At 40.5% G+C, this 22,409-nt stretch overlaps 2 protein-coding genes across 2 annotated transcripts; one reads left to right on the forward strand and one right to left on the reverse strand.

Moving 5' to 3' along the window:
* Window positions 1-23: 23 nt before the first annotated feature.
* Window positions 24-16,858, reverse strand: LOC139201639 (periphilin-1-like). The gene is made up of 10 exons (XM_070831017.1): window positions 16,730-16,858; window positions 16,274-16,336; window positions 14,940-15,013; window positions 14,380-14,601; window positions 13,783-13,844; window positions 10,752-10,814; window positions 9,972-10,147; window positions 7,797-7,873; window positions 6,735-6,869; window positions 24-1,161 (listed from the first exon to the last, which is right to left on the reverse strand). Coding segments are annotated over exons 2-10 (1,032 nt in total). The 5' UTR covers window positions 16,275-16,336; window positions 16,730-16,858; the 3' UTR covers window positions 24-939.
* Window positions 16,859-17,901: 1,043 nt separating this feature from the next.
* On the forward strand, window positions 17,902-22,178 carry LOC139201404 (YY1-associated factor 2-like). The gene is made up of 4 exons (XM_070830708.1): window positions 17,902-18,031; window positions 18,474-18,599; window positions 20,929-21,081; window positions 21,200-22,178. The coding sequence occupies exons 1-4, from the start codon at window positions 18,006-18,008 to the stop codon at window positions 21,438-21,440; spliced, it is 546 nt and encodes a 181-aa protein (XP_070686809.1). The 5' UTR covers window positions 17,902-18,005; the 3' UTR covers window positions 21,441-22,178.
* Window positions 22,179-22,409: the final 231 nt, after the last annotated feature.

A 22,409-nucleotide genomic window follows, 5' to 3' on the forward strand; every position in this document is an offset into this window, starting at 1 on the left:
CAAAAAACTAGAGGAGACATCCCTTAATTCAAGGCCTTCACTTTTATTCACAAGCTGTTTGATTACAATACGACAAAAATTAGTGATCTCTATATAAACAGTCACACCTTTGTATACCAAATGGCGCTCCAATGATAAACAACATATAAAGTTGGATCATTCAATACTGGTCGATAATGGACTTCTGGTACAGTTAGCGTTAGTTGTACTTACAGACGGAGATGCAAGAAATACAAATACTGGAAGCACAATACAATGTATTTCAGTATAAACTGAGAAAATGGTGATTTGGTTTTCATTATGTGACACAGTCAAATGCAGGGGGCAAGATTCATTCATTAATAAGACAATCTTTTTGTCAATTTTAAATAGAATCCTTTTAAAATGTAATCTGTGTTTGACTTAATATAATAATGACAATTATTCCACAACATGATTCATGGTAAAATACAGCTTGAGCTTCAAATTCAAATTGCTCAGGCTGTAATAGACACTATCTTGTGCATTTCATTCCACAAGGGTCCTCTAATTTTACTATAGGTTAATACTATAGGTACTTCACTGCAGCAACATATCCATTTTGAAGAGTCATTCATTCAATCTATCATCAAGTAAACCTATTTATGCTTCAGCAAGTGGAAAAATACCACCACCTGATATCCTGTTTTTTGGTTAATAATATATATATATATATATGTGAGTCTAATTTTCTTTAAATGAAATCATGTTGCCATTATTTGATAAAAGAACATGATTAAAATGAAAAAAAACAAAAAATCATTTGATGAACTCTTCAATCCATTTTCTATTCATTTCAAAAATACGATTTACCCTGCGTCTCCCCAAAAGTCAGCTAGGATTGGCTCCAGCCCCTCCTCCACAACCCTTAAGGATAAGCAGTATAGACAATAGATGGATGGATAGATGAACTCCATGTTGTCACTTGAGTGTTTTGTGACCTGTGGGTTCGGCTGAGGCGTCCGGTTGCTGTATTACCTCGTCCAGCTCCTTCACAAACTGCTTAAGGGCATGTAGGCAGCGCTGTTTGAGCTCCTGCAGGTTCTCATCCAGTGGAGCCTGCAGCTGATTATCCAGACGGGGCTCCTTGGCCACCAACATCTTCACCACTGTGCGAAAGGTCTCGCAGTCCTGCCTGTAATGCTGCACATTAAACAATCACATCAAGAATTTCAATATTCATAATGGCACGATGAACACAGTGTAGAAAAACAAAACCCAACTTCTTAAAGAACATGATATGTTATGTATTGGTTATTCCTCAAGGCACTCAGAATGTTTACAGGTCACTCTGACGAAATAAATTAAAGATTTATTCCAAGACTTAATTTATCTAAAGCTGGAAATAATCGTTCTATGTTTCCCATCTAACTATAATCGAAAATATAGGCTGACCTGAGTGTTATGCAGTCATGTATTTTGAACTCTGGTGGTGTGGTTACCCTTTACCCTTTGTTTCTGGTATTTCATATTAAAACATGAAATCTATCACTGCTAAACTTAATATGTGCCCTGCACACACATATTTTGCATTTCAAATTAACAGACTCAAGAACACCAAAAACATTATGACATGACTTAATTTGTGGGTATTTTACACACACAAAACTGTTTTTTTTTTTTTTTGCCTCGCAGATAAGAGAGCACCTCCATCTGACAGCTCGTTACATTTTTCAGACCAGCTCTTGAATCAATGTCTAACTGTGAACTAAATGAACCCAGTTCTGGTAAACTGGTGTATTCCATGAAACAGGTGTGAGAATGTGTGTATGCGAGCCCATTCAAGTACATGTGTGCCCTAAACAAAGGGGACGTGAGGTGTCAGAGTATATTACTGGCGCTGTAGCATTCTTTCACACCACATTGTAACTCACATCCCTCTCAGATTTTACTGCTGACCCAAAACGGCTGTTAAGTTCTTTATTAGAGTCCCAGGTGCAAGCTCACAGCATCTTTATCACCTGGGGAGAAAAGGCTAAATGTGGGGCCCTGCTCTGAAGCCACCTAGAGGTTCAGGACTACACCAGCTTGTCAAGGAGCAGTCTGGGACATCGGGGTCTTCCAGGGTTGAGTTAATGCAGCCCAGATCACCTCTCCCCTTAAATTAGAGTCACTGGGGCATGCAGAAGGCTTCTTTGTGGCTTAAAACAAGCCGCTTTCTTGGCCACTACAAATAAGAAGTCAAATCTAATTACAAGTGAAGATTAGAAACATTTTCGTTTACAAAAACAGGCTGATATTCAGTATGTGGCCATGAGGGACATACCCCCCCCAAACATGCCATCTTTATGAAATATTTCTTTTGTTTTTACATAATAAAGCTTTCTATTTCACAATCAGCTGTAGGAAATCACTTCATCAGATGGAAAACAGTTAATCTTTGCATCAATTTTACTGAAGTGTCAGGAGATATGACCCACTTCTTCATCATCATGATTTAATCAGACGGATGAGAGGCTTCCTTAGAGGAACTGCATATCTGTGTCATGTTCAGACCGCATAACCATTTTAGGAATGTGGGCTGTGTAGGCCTTAGTTGTAGAACAAAATTAGTTGACAGTATCTCACCAAACATTAACTGTCTGTTAAATGCAATAAAGCACAGGCCATCAGCTTTGGTAAGTTTGAAAAGAAAAATGCTGCCTGTCAACTTCAATCAGTGTCCAGTCCTGAGCAGAATGTGAGGTTAACCGGTTAAACGGCTTTAGTCCAAGGTTCTGTCAGTTATGGGGAAATTTAAAACCACAACTGCCGTTTCTTTGCCTAGATACACATTACATAATGTGTATCCATGTAGGCCTACTCATGATCGCGTATCCATCAATTTATATTGTGATCATTCGAGAATTTGGTGAATGTTTTGAGCAAAAAAAAATAAAAAATGTACTGAAATATATGACTATATCACTACTGAGAGAGGGAGGAAAGATTCAATGTAGAACTGTGAGTCTGCAATATCTAAAGAAACGAGAAATTTGTCAGTATCCAGATGATCTTTTCCACCAAAAGGGAGCTCAGCTGGGTGGTGCTTTGAGTGCACAGAAAAGGTCAAAGAAACACAAATAATATGACATTTAGCTTGGAACAATAAGGATGGAAACTGTGTGCCACAAGGGAACTACTAACTGTGTTTTCAAGCAAAAGAGAAGTTCAGAGTTTAAAAAGCAGAAGGCAGAAAGTATAGGCTCTTGAGTACCTGCTGGGGATTGAAACTAAAAATACCACCTGGACATTGTGTGTGTGTGTGTGTGTGTGTGTGTGTGTGTGTGTGTGTGTGTATGTGTGTGTGTGTGTGTGTGTCAGACTAGGAACAAAGACGACTGAATACGGATATGTGAAGGTCACGTGACACACAAAACTTGGTGGGAGAAAATGAAGGGTCTCAATTTTCTGCTAATTACAATGACGTCAAAAAACCATTGCCTCCAGTCCCTAGATCACTTCAGCTTTATTTCATGGCTTTTTTTCTTTCTTTTTTTTTTTAAATTTTTTTATTTCATTACTCACTCTGTCTCCCCTTGATAATTCCCCTCCTGAACTAGCTACAGCATGTTCAGATAGCTGATGCACACCTATCTGTTCATTCCCGCATCTCTAACCCACATTCTGTGGTACAGCACATGAATATGTAACGGTGTTTGCTCCAGTTACAGGGAAGAATGTATCAAATGTTACAGAAGGGTAAAATAACTACTATGACTATGAACGTTACGGCAATACAGGTTATCATGACTGTATCACAACATGCAACATACACACACGAGAGGAACAGAAATATCCCAGACTGTGGGAGATGTTTGGGCTCGGGCCGATGATTTAATGTCTGCAGATCATGTCAAGCGAATTGGCGGCCCCACATAATGATAGTCTTCAGCCCCGACCGCAGGGAAGTGAGAGACGCACGACACGTGTGGTCAGCTGAGCTCAGGGTCAGCTCCATTCGGCAGCACGGGTTTGCTTCTGTCTACTGTAAGAGCGGCCCCTACCCAAGCTACTCTCAACGGTTTTAATTCATCTTAATTTAATATTACGCAACCCAGGTTTCAGGTGGACTTCCACACCACTACCTCTACAGCGCAAATCTCTTCTTTATTAAACGTTTTCACTAAGTGGGCATTATCTGGGACCGGGATAGATTGGTTCCAGGTTTGAAGATGTGAGAGGAAACATGGGCTAAATGAGACGCACACATGTGGTGTATGTCCCACAAACCAGTACCCCTCTAATCACTTAGGGTTGATTATGTTTGCCATCTTTCAAAACAAAACCTCCCTAAGCTTTTCCCAAGCCACAGCCTTTGTTGACAGTGATTACATTTTCACTTCATTATATCCCATATACACAGTTTTACACACTTGAAAGCTTCAAAATAGGATGAGGACATGATTGGGAAAAAGTGGCCTTATAATGAACTATGAACTCAAATGAGGAGATTTCCCTTGATGGTGCTGGAGCTTAGAAGACCGTCAGCTATCATTTGGTTACAAGCGCGTGCCCATGCATATAAATTTGTGTGAGATGAAGAGCATCACTTCACATTTATCACTGAGTAGTACTGAATGCTACTTGAAAAACACAGGAGGGGTGCTTTTGACCGGAGCACGCTCTGTGTGTTGTGAGAAAAGGTTGCAGGGAGGTCCTGCCTAAGTTCCCTCCCTGGAGTGGGAGCCATGAGCTGATCTTAAAGTCCGATACTAAGGGGCCACACAGGACGGACTGGAGCCCCAAGAGAAACAGTAACACTAGGGGCCTTAAAAAGTGGGCTCCTGCCCAAATCGGATGTTTGTGGAGGTCGAAATTGTGAACATACCGACAGGGGAGTGCGCTGGGATACCGGGTGGGGGCTGGGAAGTTGGGGATTTGATTATACACAAGGCACTCACATGGACGTTTAGTGAGGCTCTGTTCAAATGAGTACTGATGCAGGCAGGGGTCCTGAATAATAAGGGAAGCGGGGTAATGACTTGAGGGCTGGTACACATTAGGGGATATTAAAAGAGCCATTTTAATCACTCAAGCTGCAAACCGGACCTCTCGATTGAGGGGCTAATGGTTGAAATGGATATGTTTCATTTGCGCTGATTGAGATGATGAATGGAGTCCTCTGAAAATCACTCCCAGGCACTCAGCTAAGTTTTGAATGGATATTTTCTGAGTTACTATATTGTTGCTGTTGTTATTTTACATGCTCAGATTCGTTCTGTGGTCAGCTCCAAGAATGATAAATTGCTCATCATTGATCATCTGCTGAATCAGAAAAAAAAAAAAAATAAAGAATGAGGTATTGTGATAAAGGTTTACAACACTGCATGCAGGTCGTTACACCTGTAATAAAATGCTTTAACATTGTGAAGCATTCTTATGACAAGCAATCTCATGAGCAGGGCTGTTAACTGTGTCAAAGACTTTGGTGTTTGTTTGTAGAACCTTGAAACACACGTAGAAAGCAGGTATTACATCAGGTAATTGGCCGGAAAACAATAAGAGATGCTGGTGTGACAAATTCATTTCTGACAGATTGGCCCCATGCTAACTGGGTTGTATACACATTATGAGCTTACATATTATGGCCTTACTGATCAGAAAAGTATCCCATTTAGGAAAGACAAAAAAGGATGGAGTAGTTCACTTTGGTGTATGCGGCACACTTGTTATAGATTAACTGTTGTGGATTGGAGCCGTTCCTTCAAACCAGTCTGAGATCCAGCTCTGACCACTACCTGATCTGCTCAGTGTGGTAATCCACAGCAGCGATGGATCGGTGTGTTTAACTGAGCCTGGGGCAGATGTTACAGTAAAACCACAGCAGAGGTTTCTGCCTCTCACCACGTCTGTAGAAGCAGTTGGAAATGGCAGGGTAAGCATGTGTGTGCTAATGCCAAGAGACGTACCACACTGTGGGTGGGCCTCCTGCATCCTGCAGGGCAATTCCTGCCCTGCTTTAACAGGAACAGATAAGTGGCACTGTAGTGCAGAGTGATGAAGGGGAGGCAAAAAAGCGCAACTCCAAATAGCAGGCCACAAAAGGCATCACAACCTGAGGTGCTGAGGACTTTTCTGCTGACTAATCCTCCTCCTTGCCCCCAAAAAATGTTTCTCACACACTTAAGTATTGCGTGTAGCAAGCAAAGGCACATTTATACACATTTTATATCATGTGCTTGACTTTCAGCCAAATCATAAAGCCGGTGTAAAAAAGCTGTTTGGATGCACAACCCCCCTCGAGATGAGGGTAAAGCCCACGCATGTAATGTACAACCACACAATAAGAGAAACCCATGCAATGTCCCAGCTGCAGTGTACAAAATGGATTTTGTACACTTTTTCAAAATAAATAGTTAGAATAATTGAATAATTTTATCCTCCATTCTGGGTATTAGGGGTCATCAGGTGTGGTGAGTCAATTAAGAGTCAGCTTTATGTTAGACTACAGAGGCCAGTGAGATGAGAGAAGTCCGCAGGTTCTTTTGCTGTCAGGATACTGACGCTGTTTTGAAAAAGTTCTGAAACAATACAGAATAAAGCAGATTGCTCCTTTACTCCAATTTTTCCCAGTTGTTAAGTTTGTTTTAAGAAAATTAAGATATTAGAGACCCAGTGATACGAATAGAGAAATGATCAGATCTACAAAAGGCAGTGGTAAGTTATATTAAGGCATAAGCAACAAAGAAAAGAAAGAACTTCGTGGAGTCATTTCATGAAGCAAATCTTATTACCGTCTCAATTTCCAGAGCCTTAGCCTTAATGGCCTCCAACCGACGGGCCTTTAGGTCCTCCTCTGGTGTCAGCTTTGGCTCCATGCTGGCAGCCACCACCTCTTCCGTCTCCGCTACAGATGCAGGAGTTTTTTCCTGGCGGGCCAAAGGTTAAGGGTTAGAGCTGAGGTCACCAGGTTTAGAAGCTGGTTCTGATTTCAAAGTGTTTTAAATAGAGACAACTCTGCTCTCTCTTACGGGTGTTGAGATCTTGTTTTCGTACGTGTCATTATGTGTGACGCATGTCAACAGTAAACAGAAATGAGGTACCATGTGCAATACATATCTCTGGTTAAAGGATCCTTACATCCAAAGATCAAAGTCAAGGCCCAATGACATAAATGGACGAGTCAGTTATACTTGTAATTTAAAGAATCAAATTCATTTGTTATTTCATACTTTATTTTGTTTGTTTTAGCCTATATTTAGAACAAATAGTGCCCTGTATATTTTACATTTAAATGTAAAAGTCACGTCATCAATGTGATGCAGTTGATGAATTCAAGAACTCTTCTTTTTAATAAATTCAAGGACACTATCAGACACCCAGAGTTTGACGCCAAACATTTTGTTCATTCATCAAAACAATTAGTACAGTAATATAAACCTATGGTGGGGTGATGACTTCATGTCTTTATCTTTTCTATTTTAAATTCATAGTATGTATTATCATCCTATTCCAAGTGATGTGTTCCTAGGACTGACCGGGTTGGATGCATTTCATCAATGTGCAAAATAGATCACAAGAATCTGCAACACACTCTATTTGTTTTGCTGGGGGTACATTTGTTCTAAAGAAGGCGTAGCTATGCTGAGGGAATGTAAAGGCGACCATCTTATGAAATTGCAGTATATTAGTGCGTGTCATATTCTGTAACACCTCTACCCAGTTCACATTAAGACTTTTTAAAGATTGCTGTTGGAACAAGGTGGAACTGTACAAATACAGTAGTTGCTACTGTATTTTTATGTCACTCATTGAAACATGTTGTGGTTGAGATTGCCCTCAAATCCTGGTTTTACCTTTGAAGATGCTGAGCTGTGGGGAGACCCCTCCACAGAGCTGCTGGGAGTGTGGCTCGTCACCACGTTGGACTTATCTATGGAGAAACACATGGAGATGGAAAGAACAAACAAGTGAGGAAAGACGCACAGAGTCATAGTCACCTAGACTAAAGGGAGAGGACTGTAAAAAAAACGAGGTTAATCTAAAGAATACATGAGGTTGGCTTCAGTATTCTTTTTATTTCATTTTGCTCTGTATTAAAACAAACCCTGGGGGAGCATCCTGGTGGGTCAACGGTCTAAGATAGTGACCTTTCTCTCTACACACATTCCTTGGCTTTCTCTACAGCACTGTATGTCACAAAATGCCACAAATTGAAAAAAATACTGAGGAATAATTCCTTTCTACCGTAAAACATCGAACAATCACTCATATGCTTATATATAATTGCGAAGCCAAGGCGCTATGAGGCAGCTGAAAAGTATAAATCATTGTTTTGTTTTTTTTAATACTCCCTTGTTGGATCCTCCCACACAACAGTGGTCGAGGAGTTCAGCTGTTCCTAAATTGAAATATTGTTCTCTGCTGGCTCCAGTGTGTCTAGAAAAAAAACAAATATGGCCAAGTTGTTTGCTTTTACTGAAGGAATATCCCATAGTGATTGGAACAGGGCCAAGGTAAAACCTCCATCCTAGTTCAAGGCCGTCAGTGGGACCACTGAGTCTCCAGGTATCGCTCTCGTACAGACAACAACAGTGTTAAGACCAGGGTATGCTAGAATTAAAACTGTTAATATGACATGACATTCACTCATGTCTAAAGACAGAGGTGATACAGAGGTTTCACACATTTGCACACAGCAAAAGTAACGGAAGTAACTGTGCTCAAAGTAGTTCACACCTTTGAACGTCTGGCTAAATGCTGTATTAAAAAAAATGTATGCTTCTCAGACTGTTGGTTTTGGAAAGTTACAAAAATTGCTGGACACAGCCTGACATAAAAAGACACCAAAACCCTGTTTTTATGTACTTTGCTGTGCTGACCTAATTGGTATCCCAGATGGGAGTGGAGGTGGGAGGTGCAACTGTTTTCTCACAGTTTTATTGCATCTTCAAAGGGTGGTACAACATGGAGCTACGCTTTCAACACATTAATATGTTTACATATGTTAGAAATCAAAGCCCTGGAGAAATTACTGTCCATACTCCTTTGCCTCAGACCTTTAATATCGCTTATGTCACAATTTAAAAACACAAACTTTAAGACCATTTTTTTCTAAAATGTGAGTCCGAAAATTTCATTAGTTCAGCATTATTAATCAGTTATATAGCCTGTAAAAGTCCCAAGAGAAAGCATGTAAAATGACAGACCCAGAGTGACTCTGAAGACATTGTTAAGTGAACTACTTTCTCTCTGAAGAAAAGGTCAGGTTCTGAATCCAAAGCCAAACCACCGTAATAAACCAGGGTACCCTTTTTTCCCCAACCTCTAAAAGTGTGTGCGGTGTAATTAACATCTTAACATGTTTCAGCACACCCTGACCCTTCATATTACACACCACCTCTGAAAACAGATGCTTCACCTGGAATGGCTCAATGCCTTTAGACTTTTAATGATGCGTGCGCCTCTGTGAAATGGCTAAATCATCTCTACTGTTGTCATTGGGAGGTATAAGAGCAGCAAGGACAAACGTTGCCGTAGATGTGAATAAATTCACAACTCCACTGTAGCATTCCCATTATCTGTGGTCTGGTTTCACAAGCTGTGGCCAATCACACCTCACGCCTCAGAGCAAGTGACTGGGACAGCAGGTCAGACAGGTAGGTCCGTTACTGCTGGTTCTTAAAAACGTACAAACTTGGCAAATACTCCTATACTACTGTTCCATTGCTGCTAGTATTAGGTGTGGACACATGTATGAGTCAAACTTTTTAAGATATTTATTAATATTAATCAATATCTATGTAAAATAGATCAGGGTTGGAGTGCCTTAGTGCACAGCCTTATGGCTGTATGGTTGCAACTGTCACTGCACCCCTATGCTGCATGCCAGTCCCCTCTTCCTTGTTTCCTGTCTGCCATCACTGTCACAATCTAATAAAGGCAATAAATGACAAAAAAGGCTGTAACTGAGGCTTTTTGTAAATCCTTAAACCTGTGCTGTTGAGATCCACAGAAGACTTCCCACTTACGCCTTTGCTGGGCCTGTTGGTAGGTGTAGCCTTTGTCCCTGTCAGGGGAGAAGCTCCTGTTGCTACTGTTTGATCCAGAGCGGACAGGTGCAGCTGTCTGGACTTCCTTCCTTCCAGGAGAGCGGTCCCGTTTCATTACAGAAGGCGAAGGGTTCCTGTAGTTGTCACGGCCTTCTCTGCAAAAATAAGCAACAATCAATCAGGATTATGAAGTTCAAAAATCTATTGGTTCAGTGCAACACAACGGTGCTGGTTATTAACAAAACAAACAGAACTGTGATAAAAGTGCTTCAGATGAATAATGTCTAGGATTGTATTTCAACATTTGAATCTGTACATGATGGCTTGAGGCAGCAACACATTTTCAAAAACGTGTTGCACTTAAAACAGGGCAGATACCCATTGGACTCAAAATGTAATTATTGTATGTTTGCAGAGACCTTTGGCATACATTTTTCTTTTAAATCTTCATCTGAAACTGAGCCGAGTAGCAGGTTACTGATAAAAAAGAGGTCTCTTATTGTGAAAAACGTGCACATTGGACACTACTACTACTATTACTACTCAGTACAATTTAAGAATGGGATAGAAATTGTGTGTTTGAATGTCAATTAATACAACAGCTTCTAGTGAAGTGAGTTATTTTTCTTCCCATTTTGATTGGAAGCAAACATCTTAAATCAAAAACTAATTTCAAACCCTTAAAGAACAGGCAGTTTGTGAAGTGAACACGAGAAAACCACGTGGACGTGAGGCTCTGCTTTTCTGTCTGGCACTGACCTTGGAGGAGGGCCTGACCCTCGACCTCTGCTGCGGAATTTGGGAGCACCTCTGCCACTGTTCCTGAAAAATATTTTTTTTTAAAATACCAACTCAAACAAAAAAGATAAGTGACTGACAAAGCTGCAACAAGTGTTTGGTAAAGAAAGAGCCAAAATATGACATATACCATATCAACAAATATGCTGAGTGTGGATTTAAAATGCATCATTTTCATCTGTGGTGGTTTAAAAAGAACGAGTGTTGGGAATTCGTCAGCGGACGACTTCAGATCACGGATGGAGAATAAAAACAAGGCAAAACCCCAAAGATTTAAATTCAGACTCAGTGGGGCACTGTGGCACACTGATCAATTTGTGGAAAGGAGGCTTCTTCCACTTTGGCACAAACAACACTTGGCTAGTTTTGGGGCAATTTTGGTCTTCTCTCACTGCTATCTGTCTTCAATTGTAGGCAGAGCCATGATTAAGCCTAAACACCAAACCTGTTATTCGACCACGTAATTTTAGCGACCAATTTCTGAGCATTTATCCAAGATGCGATGGGCCTCGCGTGAGTACTGAAAATTCTTTGTTCGCTGCTGCTCGATTTTCCAGACTCAGCGCTTGTGTCTGAGCAGCAACCTTTAAGCCCAGAGGTACGAATGACCCAAAGGCACCTGGTTGTCATGAACTCTACCTGAACTCAAGCCACATCTCAAACAAAGAGCAGGTCTAACAAGACCTCACACTTTTTACGACTTGTGTCCTGTTTGAAGTAGCCAAGACTCAGGCTACATTAACAGTAATACGTTTCTGTTGTCAGGTGACTTACTTTTGACACGTTTAGGCCTGGTGTCCACACTACTCTGACCTTTACCCTTAAACAGAGACTTTAGAGAATGCAGCTGACTACGTTTTAGCTTGGAAACAGGTAGAAACCTTTAAAAACAACGATGCAAACAACCATGCTCACTTGTGGATTGGGTCTCATCAGTCACTGTGTCCTTCCCTGATTCGTCCTACCCCTATCACCTGACCCGGTGGGGACCCCGAGCGGTTAATTCAACATGGATAGTTGAGACCTAGACCTAGCCTGTAGTCTCCTAGTGTTAGCCTAGTAGGATTGAAGTATCTTTGTTGGTGGCTACTGTAAATAAAGCCAGTTTTTTATTCTTGTATTTAAGAAATAAAATGGTTTTTTTCTCGACTAAATTTGTCTCTGTTTAAGTGAGAGCGTGAGGTAGATCTCCGGTTAATCGGTTTTCAAGTGTTTTATTATGGATGGAGAGTATTCCTGAAACAGTGCTAAAACATTCATCTGGATAGAGATGGAACGCGGCGCTGAAACAAAAACATATTAGCGTGGATGTAGCCTCAGTCTGCCATTTGCCAAATACTGAATTGCCATCCATGCAAAACAACACTAACATCAAAAGTTCTTTATTCTGGAAAAGAGAGTGAATCAAGCACTTATCAGACAGACAAAAGGCGGTGCGTTAATGCAGAAGCAGAGATATAATGGATCAAGAACACTCTCTCATCAAAAATAACCAGAAAAAGCAAAGATTTGGTGAGTCATGAAAATATAACCATGGTTCCCAAGTGACAAAATATAGCAAAAATAATGCCTGGTAACATTTGCATCTTTATTCCCTCTGCTGTATTTGATAACTACCCAAAGCAAAAACTCACCTGGTTTGTTTTCAGACTAAATATGCTTGATTTAACTGGAGGGATTTAAAAAGGACCTTTAAAAAGGAACAGTGTCGCGGCTCGGATGGACAGAGCTGTTTTAGATTTTCCCCCTCGTCAGCGTGGCCACTGTAGCGCCATGTGCAAGAGAGAATCCTACAGACAGACTTCCTGCCTTGTCATCAGGATAATAGGATGGAGGGAGAAGCAATCAGCTGCCTCTCGACGGGAGAAGCTGCAACATGAACTTTCCCTGAACCAAAATGCTGTAGTTACTGCTCTAGTACATGGGTGCCATTGACCAAAACATTCAGAATTTCTAAAAACAGTGTTAGTCAGGTGTCCAGGTATTAACAGGAGAAACAGTTACAGCAAGCAAAAATGGTTTCAGTATAGATATGGGGACCTGACTGTTTTTAGGATGGAACTGTAAACCCATTCTGGGGCCCCGATATGAATCTCAGTCAATGCACCAGGGCGAGCATCCAAAAACTGAAGCCATAACGAAGTTCAAATGCCGTGTCACAAACACTCCATCGATTAAGTGTGATCTCCAACTCAGAATGCCCAGCACATGCACAATTGTGTATTAAAAAATTGGGTTTTTTTTTTTTTTACCAAAAGACACAGAGGACATATGCTGCTCAGAATATCTAAGATGTGTGAGTGTTTGACTGAAGAGGGAGTGGTCCAGCTGTTTTTCCTCTCAGGGCGGGGTAAGGGGTGGAGGTGGGGTTGTTTGGCTGAGTGAGTAGACACTGGTGCCCTTTGTCCCCCCTCTCTAGCCTGGTATGACTCCTGGAAAGGGGAGCCTGGGCCCGTAAACTGTTGGTATGCTGAAGTGGCCGGGGCGAGAAGAGTGTCTGTTGATGTAGGGGTTATTACTGCTGGACTTAGTTGCTCTGTGTGGGGTTAAGCTCTTGGGCTTACTTTAAGAGCAGAGTGGTCACACATAAGTGAAGTATGCTAAGTATCCTAAATATTTTAGCCAAAGCTACACTTTTGTACCAAGCATTTGTCAAAGCAACACTTTGCAATCATGAATGTTAGGTTCTTCACTATTGAGTGGAATGTACGAGTGAGTAATTATCAAATAAATCTAAAGTGATTTTACACTTAAGAGCTTGGTTAACCCATTTTGTATTAGTGTCACACATAACATGCAAAGAAAGCCACACACCATGAGGGTCAATAAATAAATCTAAGTCAAGATGATCATATTCAGCCTCTGAAACACAGACCTCTGCCTCCACCTGGTGGTCAGTTTGATGTATTACACAGAGAATTCAGTGATTCGGCCGACAATCTGTCATAATCATGTTCACAAAAATTTAAATAGAGGAATCAGTATAAATTACCTTGAGCTCATTAACTGATGCCTCAGATCATCTCTGCCATAACACGGTTGGGAGTGAGGGCCCTGTTGAAAACAAAATCACAATTTCAACAACCTTAAAAGGCTCCCTGTGCAGTTTTTATAATGTTAAAATGAGCCGGCAAAGAGAATGGAAGAAGAGGCTAGCTTGCAAACATGGATGTAAATATTACAGGATTTAAAAACAGCTTTGCAAAGGAAATGCATTTGTTAGACCTCAAAGATGCTCACAATGACTTTTGGAGGGTAGCGCTGACTGTCAGCATAACTTTTATTTGTAAATAAGAAAACTCAACAGGGCCCCTTTAACCGGAAAATTCTGCAAATGAGGACGGTTTATTGTTGATGCCATTGTTGAGAACTACAAAAAACAACCCAACAAAACTAATGCAGTTTGCCATTCTGTTAACTTTCTAACACGCTGAGGTTGGAGTCGTGCACAATAGTGTGGCATTCCTTCATGTTTATATCTGACCAGGTCAAAAGGATCAGACTACTAACGCTGAAACACACTCTGATCTGAGCTGCCCTCTAACATCTGTCGCACAAAACAGATTTTAGTTTATACAGCTTGTCTTACATTTCGTGGGGGTGAGGAACTTCTGCGAAAATCGCCACGGTGGGGGTTGTCATCAAAGTATCGCCGATCGTTATGTGAGTGACTGCCTTCGCCGTGAAATTCTCTTGCATCCTGGTAATTTCGAGGACCACCATGCCACTGGTCATCAGCAAAGCCTCTGTCATATTCCATCCCATGCCAATTATTGTTGTCAACAATATTGACGACTCGATGGATAGTGACCTGAAATGACGCAATGTGATATTTCACAGTTCAAGCATAATATAGCAGTCTTTACACAGAATCAAATCTGTAGTCAGCGTGCTTGGAAATAGTGAATTTTAAACATTAAAGTTAAATATTCCTATAATAACAGTTGACAATGCATTGTCCAAAATGAAATCATGTTGTGATACGTAATTAGCGGTAAGACTTTGTCATTTAATGCTGCTCTACTCCAATAAGGGTGTTCTAAGATAACTGGTCTCTGTGGTATAAGTGCTCAATGAACAAACTTGGTACGTAGTATAGTACACAACATAAATAATAGTATTTAACATTATTTAATCATCTTCCCTTACCTCTCTTGAATCCGTTCCTGGGAAGTACTCTTCATATAAGCCTCTAAGTGCTTTTCGACCATGTCGATATGCCACTGAAAGAAAACAAAAAAGGAAAGTTTTCAAAACAATAAAAAAAAAAAAGAACGAGAAGAAAATTAAATAGATATGTTTAGTGGAGCAAAAGCCTTTTTAAGCCAAAACATTTTTCTTGGCTGCAAAAACAAAGGCCAAGGACTTATAAAGTAATACTGGCACATGACACTCACGTACCACAGTAAGTACAGTCAGAAGCAGAATGACCTTACTGATGTCAGCATCTCTGTGCTATATACTACTGCAGTATGTGTACGTCTTTATGCCCGGTCAGCAGTGGCAGCAGCTGAACCAGAAAAATTGGGCCGCCAGTGAAGGAATGTCTGGATGCAAAGTGTTAGGTTTCCTCTCCACTCTGGCGGAGTTTGACAAGCCACTGACGGGAGACACAATCTTTTGGACTGGAGTTTCAACCATGATGCTTTCACACATTCTCACAGTTCCTGTAACAGTGAGGCAACAAAGACCAATCTTGCCCCCGTTGCCAGGCTGTGTGCATCCAGCATAAGACCACTGACATGTTGACACGGGATGAGAGGTAAAAACTACTGGCTGAACAGCTGTCCTCTGGGTCTTGCAAAGCCAACTCAGTTTACACAATTCATTTCATTCATGACGTTCTGGCAATGCTCAATATAGGCATTTGGTTTGGACAGACATCTTTTCAAGTAGACTATACAACAGGACAGACAGCTGTCTCCTTCCCTCACTCACTGGCCTTTCTTCAACAACAGTATCCATCAAGATTATGTATTGAATAAACAAGGTGAAAAAAATAGACCATGCCATCACAGAGCCATGTTTTATTCAATGTGAATTGTGTGGTTATTTAGATTTAAAATGCACATATGATACTAACTCATGTCATCAGCAAAAGTCTCTGCAGTACACTGATTGGTCAAGCTTGCAGCTCAAAGTTATTCACACTGGATGTTTTCCAGACGGGTCTTGCGAGATTTGGACTGGTTAGCAGCTGTAATTGCTTAGAAAATCCTCTTTCATCAAACTAAAAGAAATAACAGCTAAGGAGCAGGAGGCAACACAAACTGAGGATGATGATGATGATGATGATGATGAATCCATCTTCCTAAACATTGCCATCATAAGAACTTGGAAAATGTGCGCAGGGCAAAGCACTACAATGTTGTCTGGGATCATACTGACTTGAAGCCCAGTGACAGTTTAAAGTGTGTATCAAAAACCACTAATACATTATCATGCTGGGAAAACTGTACAAAAATACAGTTGTCTTCACTTACTGTTGTGCTGAGTTTGGTTCCTGGTGTGGAATGCAGAAGATGCCTCAGTAGAGAATGAAGAACCTATAAAAGGAAATGAGTCCAGACCATTTTAGACATAACACACAGAAAAAAAAAGAGCCTTGTGATTTCAACACTGTCCCCACCCACCACCCACCACACACAACACAACACAACACTCCCCCGCCCTTTAACTTAAACTATCAAAAGTATCAGGGTATCTGTACATTGACAGGGATTGCGAACACTGTGTATGAGTGAGAGCGACGGCTCTTCATATAATAAAGCCACTGCTGTTAAACAGCAGTAAGAGACTCCGCGTTTTGCCTGACTGTATTGTGTTATTATGACTGGATAGGAAAAGCTTCACGCTATTTGCACTATTGTTAGCAAAACTTAGCCAATTAGCATCATAGCATCACAGCACTAGAAGTAGTCGTGAAAAAAAACACTTACCAAATAATGACTTAGATTCTCCTGGCCACAGCGTGCGTTTTACATATTCCCCCTATCTCTAAAGGACACTTATACCTAAAAAAAAAACAAGTTGCATGTGCAGGTGAAATCAAAACAGTCCTGGCTACAGCACTAGCAGTGGTGCATCCTGTCTGCTCTTCTTCGCTGGACGACGTAGTTCCAGACAAGAGCGCGCTGCCGCCCCCTAGAGGCGACACATGGGAGCGTCCAAAGTTTTTTTTCCTGCTGTGACAATGGTAGAAGCAATACCATAATGGAGGAAGGATTTAAAGTGGAGTGTCAAAGTCACAAGTACTCATTAGACAGTGGAATAGACCCTGTAAGTGATATAGTTTTATATCACGGCTGTATTATAATTCATGCTGTATTGTAAGCAGCATTTTAACGGTGTAGCTTGTCAATCTGGTGCTAATCCTGACCACATTATGTATTGTTGGGAAATTTAATCGCTAACAATGTATTATATTTTCTAAAGTCATCATAGGTTGTCTAGTTATAGTCTTAATCTGAAACTAATCCAACTGTAGCTGCTAAATCAGTGAAGTAGAATCAAAAGTACGTTTCCGTCTCAAATGAGGAGGAGCAGACACAAGACACACCAATATCATCATTCATTCAACTGCATTTTTCTTCTTTTTTTTTTAGAAATAATGCAAATTATTATTATAATTATTATTATTTCTTCCCTATGAGGGTATTTGTGTGTCAGTATGCTGAAGAGTTTCGCTTCATGTGAGGTTTATAGCACCTTTTATTTTTCGTGGTTTATATTGTAGGTGCTCATAATGAAGATAGTATTCTAGTTTTTATGGGCACTTATCTATTGTATACAACTGTTGTAATATTTTTTTTCTGCTGTGACAGTTTAGTTTGCCTCAATTAGGTTGGTTTGACCTCATCTTATAAGATGAAAATACACAGGTTATGGACACTAACACTTTGGGTACAAGTACAAGACGAAAGGAAACAGCCCACGAATCCCTTTTCATTAACACATCCTGTATATTGTGATCTATGGCTGCAGATTCATAAACAGTATTTGTGTACATCCTCATTGTCCACGCTGCATCATCTACAAAGCGCCTTTCATCCGTGTTGTGTCACATTTATTGCTCTCTCCGCTGCGATTGGCTGCACGCGTGTCACGTGGCCGTCCTTCGACAGGAGTTTCCACGACAGCTGAGTAGCAGCTAAATGCGTCTTTTCACCTGTAACATCGGTCATTTTCAGCTCCAGCGGGTCTAAGTTGACTAAAATGGGAGACAAGAAGAGCCCCACAAGGTAAAACCGTCGCTAGTGTCTCTGAACGAAGACTTTCTCGGGCCATTTAGGAACAGAAAGCTCGGTCAATGGATGAGCAGTTTCACTGAAGTGTTCATGGCGGCTGTCTGCTGGTTAAATATGGTGTAACTGGCTGTGTAAACTGAAAGCTCCCCTCTCCTCACTGCCTTGTTTGAGAGCCAGAAAACATCTTCAGACTCGTGTGTTTCCTGCTCTGCCAATCGTTATCCAACAGGTTTTCTTTGAGGTCGTTGCGCTCACTTTAACAGCGCCGTTGTGACAGTGTTTTTGTTTTGTTGTGTGTGTGTGTGTGTGTGTGTGTGTGTGTGTGTGTGTGTGTGTGTGTGTGTGTGTGTGTGTGTGTGTGTGTGTGTGTGTGTGTGTGTGTGTGTGTGTGTGTGTGTGTGTGTGTGTGTGTGTGTGTGTGTGTGTGTCTCTCTAGGCCGAAGCGGCAGTCCAAGCCGTGCACCGACGACGGCTACTGGGACTGCAGCGTCTGCACGTTCAGGAACAGCGCTGAGGCGTTCAAGTGCCTCATGTGTGATGTCAGGAAGGGGACGTCGACTCGGTAAGCACAACTGTTTTTAATGTAGAACCACCAAAGCTCTGCTATAGCCGTTCTCATTTTAACTGCATGTTGTGATGAAATAGTAGAACCAGTTGCATATTTATTAGGTTTACCTACCTACTGCATTACACCCCATCGTCAGGAAGGGTTTAATGTTAAGTTTTTGGCAGAAAAAATAGTTGTTGATTCAACTTTATGGATATTTTGGAGACTATAGTTTGTGGTCATTGGCCACATCTACCACTGAGGTCATGTGCTCAGCAGGGATGTTAATAATTAACCAGTAACTGATAATAATTTTAAAGATATATCAATATTATCAGCAAGTTTTTTTTATCTGGGAATTACGCAAATCTGTCAGCCTTTTAGGGAAATAGAAGTAAATAAAGGATTCAGCATTTCAACAGTAGAGATTTATTCCAGGCTTTTGAGGGCTTTGAAATTTTAGTGAGATGCAGAGTATACCCCTCAGTGGGTGGCTGAAGAAATAAAATCTGGTGGAAAAAATTACTTTTGTTATGTCGTGGGGACATTGATTCTTGACCTGAGGGTTTTGCCACAATTAACAGTGCTTGTTGTGCTCCTAAATTGTATTGTATTATACTGATATCCTTTAAATACCTCGTCTACTCCATTTACATCGCTTAGGGTAGCGGAATAAATATTTCTAAATATTAGAAACACCTCTCGGTATAATGCCATACAATCTACAGCATCACAATCTACAGCCTACGAAATGACACCACAGTTGAATCAATGTGTCCTTAAAACCAAACACAGGAACCTTCATGAATGTGTGACTGCTGTATTAAACTATTATTCGTTTTAGCCAGTTGGACCAAATGAACATGGCAACTCAGTGTATGTTTGGGTACTTATGCCAAAGCTGTAACTGAGAGTAACCCTATCTACATATTTATTAGGATACATCACACTATGTATAAGTAAATGTTTTTTAGATGATTAAAAAAAAGAGAGAGGAAAAGGGGAACTCACAGCTAGCAGGTCTGTATACTAATTCCTGACCACTTTTTCAAGAGATCACAAGATGTTTAACTCCACACAGGTGTTATGAATACTTCAAAAGGCCTTAGACAGGGTTAGGGTTAGGAGGAAAGAGCTGAAGAGACCTCTTGAATTTGATAAACTTCAATTCAAACTTTGGGGGAGTCAGTCTGAAACTTTTCACCAATGATTCTGAAACAAGAAGATACTTTCTGTTTTTATGAAACTAGGAAAGTTTTGAATGATGAAAGTAGAGAATGAAAGGGAGAAATTGCGACATCTTGAGTAATGTAATGTTATATATCAGATTTTCCATAAAGACTATAATGACCATCTTACTGTTTCTTAGCACAGTTATACCAAAACCATATGTTCATTAAAGAATCGATCAAAAAGCAGTTTGCTATATGGTTAAATTGATTTTGAGGACTGAGGTGTATACGATGTTCATCTGAGGTCCATTTCTGGGACTGCGGGCAGCAGGAATATATGATCATTGTTCTTTAGTGCAGTATTAATACCCTACCTGTGTGCAGTGCTGAGGAAAAGTCCACTGACACTGCAGGATCATCATTATTGAGTGTGGCAGAACGTGGAGGACATTTATGGCTGTGCCTAAAAACCTGCCAGAGCCAAGGTTCAAACAATAGGCTTACACCTGTTTACATTAGTTTTTAAAAGTAATAATCAGGTGTCTATGTGAACACTAAAAGAAGTGTGCTTGCTGCAGCCATCTCTCATGTTCATACTGGCTGTGAAGAGATCTCCTCTTTATGTGCAGCCAATCAAACAGAATCCACAGTCCTCTGAAGTTAATATGGCCTGAGCAGTCTGAATTAATCAAACCAAGTAGATATCTTCCACAGTCACTGTCCTTTTAGTTTGAAATTCCCTCATTATGCCTCAGCTGCAGCTCTTCACAGAAAAGAAAAACAGCCCGGAGAAACAAAGAGGATAATTTAAAATACAGTGACTTTGGAAGAAAACCACTTGATCTGACAAACTCATACTGCTGAAGCCTCATTAACTTCAGATAAACTTTTTTTGTCACTCTGGAACTGCATTAGGAAGGGATCTCTGCATGGCGAAGTGTAATGATTACAGCAAGCAATGCCTGTTTCTATCTACATGCGGGCACCTGACTACTGCTTTAAAACGGTCTTCAAAAATTGTGCACCTGTCCTTTAACTTTTTGTTAGACTTTTGGAGATTCATTAGTTAGTTACACAGTTCAGCAGTGAAAGCCACATGCTCGCCCTACTTACGAGTTCAGTGCTATAAATGAAACTATGAGGCCAGTAACTTTGTCTTTTGTCTCTTTCAGAAAACCACGGCCTGTTTCCCAGCTGGTTGCGCAGCAAGTAAATCAGCAGTTTGCACCACCCACACACCCCAAAAAAGAGAGGAAAGAAAAATCAGAGAAGGACAAGAGCGATAAAGAACCAACGCTGAAAAAGAAAAGCCATAAAAAGATGAGGTAATGAACGCATGCTTCCACATTTAGTGGTCTTTAATCTTGTTACTGCCACCGAAACATTTAACATCCTCAAAGCATTTTTCAGCTCCTCTTTTCTGTCTGTTTGTCTCTTCACCAGGCCCAGGTTAAAAAACATAGACAGGAGCAGTGCCCAGCATCTAGAGGTCACAGTTGGAGACTTGACGGTAATAATCACAGACTTTAAAGAGAAGGCCAAACCCATATCCACTTCAACAAGCGCTGCCTCAGCAGACCAGCACAGTCAAAGTGGCTCCAGCTCCGACAACACTGAGCGAGGGGTCTCCAGGTGCTCTTCGCCCCACGGGGAAGGCTCGCCGGTTAATGGAGAGACTCACTAACCTTCACACTCCCAGTCTGCACAGCCCGTTCTTCTGCACTGTCAACAGCCTCGGATAGAGATTTAACTTCAACATACTCGTTCTTTTTTTCTTTTTCTTTGTTGTTGTTGTTTTTTTTGTTTTTTTTTACAATACTACAAATGCCAATATGATAGCATTCACTTCCATTCGGGGTTGTATTTTTCACTGCCTTCCAATGATGGTAAAGAATTCAGGAGTCAGAACATATGCTGTATGCTCCATTCAAAGAACTGTTGCAGCAAGATCTCTTACGATGAACTGAAAAAAAAGTAACTGTAGCATTAAATGATCCGGATGTCGGTTGAACTGTGCCACGTGTTGCGGTGACTTGTGTTTTCACACATAAGTGTTACATCAGCGTCACACTCAATCGGTCAGAAGAAGAAGAAATGATGCATTATGAAAGAAGATATGAAGACGTCATCTCAGAATTCTACTTTATCCTTGAATTTTGTTATCATTATTTGCACTTAATGGCATCGTGTCCATGATAAAATTTTCTTAGCATTACTTCCACTTTGCCGTTCTCAGTAAATCATAACACTGTCGGTTACAGGCCTTTTCCAGCTCTCATTTTATGCCATTGGATGCCATTAATTGTTTTACTGTCTAACATTTGAGTAAAAATGTTGAATTATTATTCTAACTATGCTTCTCCTTCACTTGGTAGAGTTAAGCATGATTTAATCTATAGAATGGTTTATATTGTCAAATGATGTTAAATAAAATAAGTTGTAGATACTTGGATATGTTTTTATTTTTCATTATGAACTGGCACAGTTTGTAAGACATGGATTTGTTAATAGTTTCTATACTAGAACAAAACTTTTTTTTCAATAACGTGCTTTTGCATTTCAGTAGTTTATTAACAGTATTTTTTTAATCAATCCACAGTCTTTTATTCACATCATGACTTTCCATTTCCATTACGGCAAGACATTAAAAGTC

The sequence above is a fragment of the Pempheris klunzingeri genome, chromosome 5 (genome assembly GCF_042242105.1).
Source record: "Pempheris klunzingeri isolate RE-2024b chromosome 5, fPemKlu1.hap1, whole genome shotgun sequence".
Classification (NCBI taxonomy): Eukaryota; Metazoa; Chordata; class Actinopteri; order Acropomatiformes; family Pempheridae; genus Pempheris; species Pempheris klunzingeri.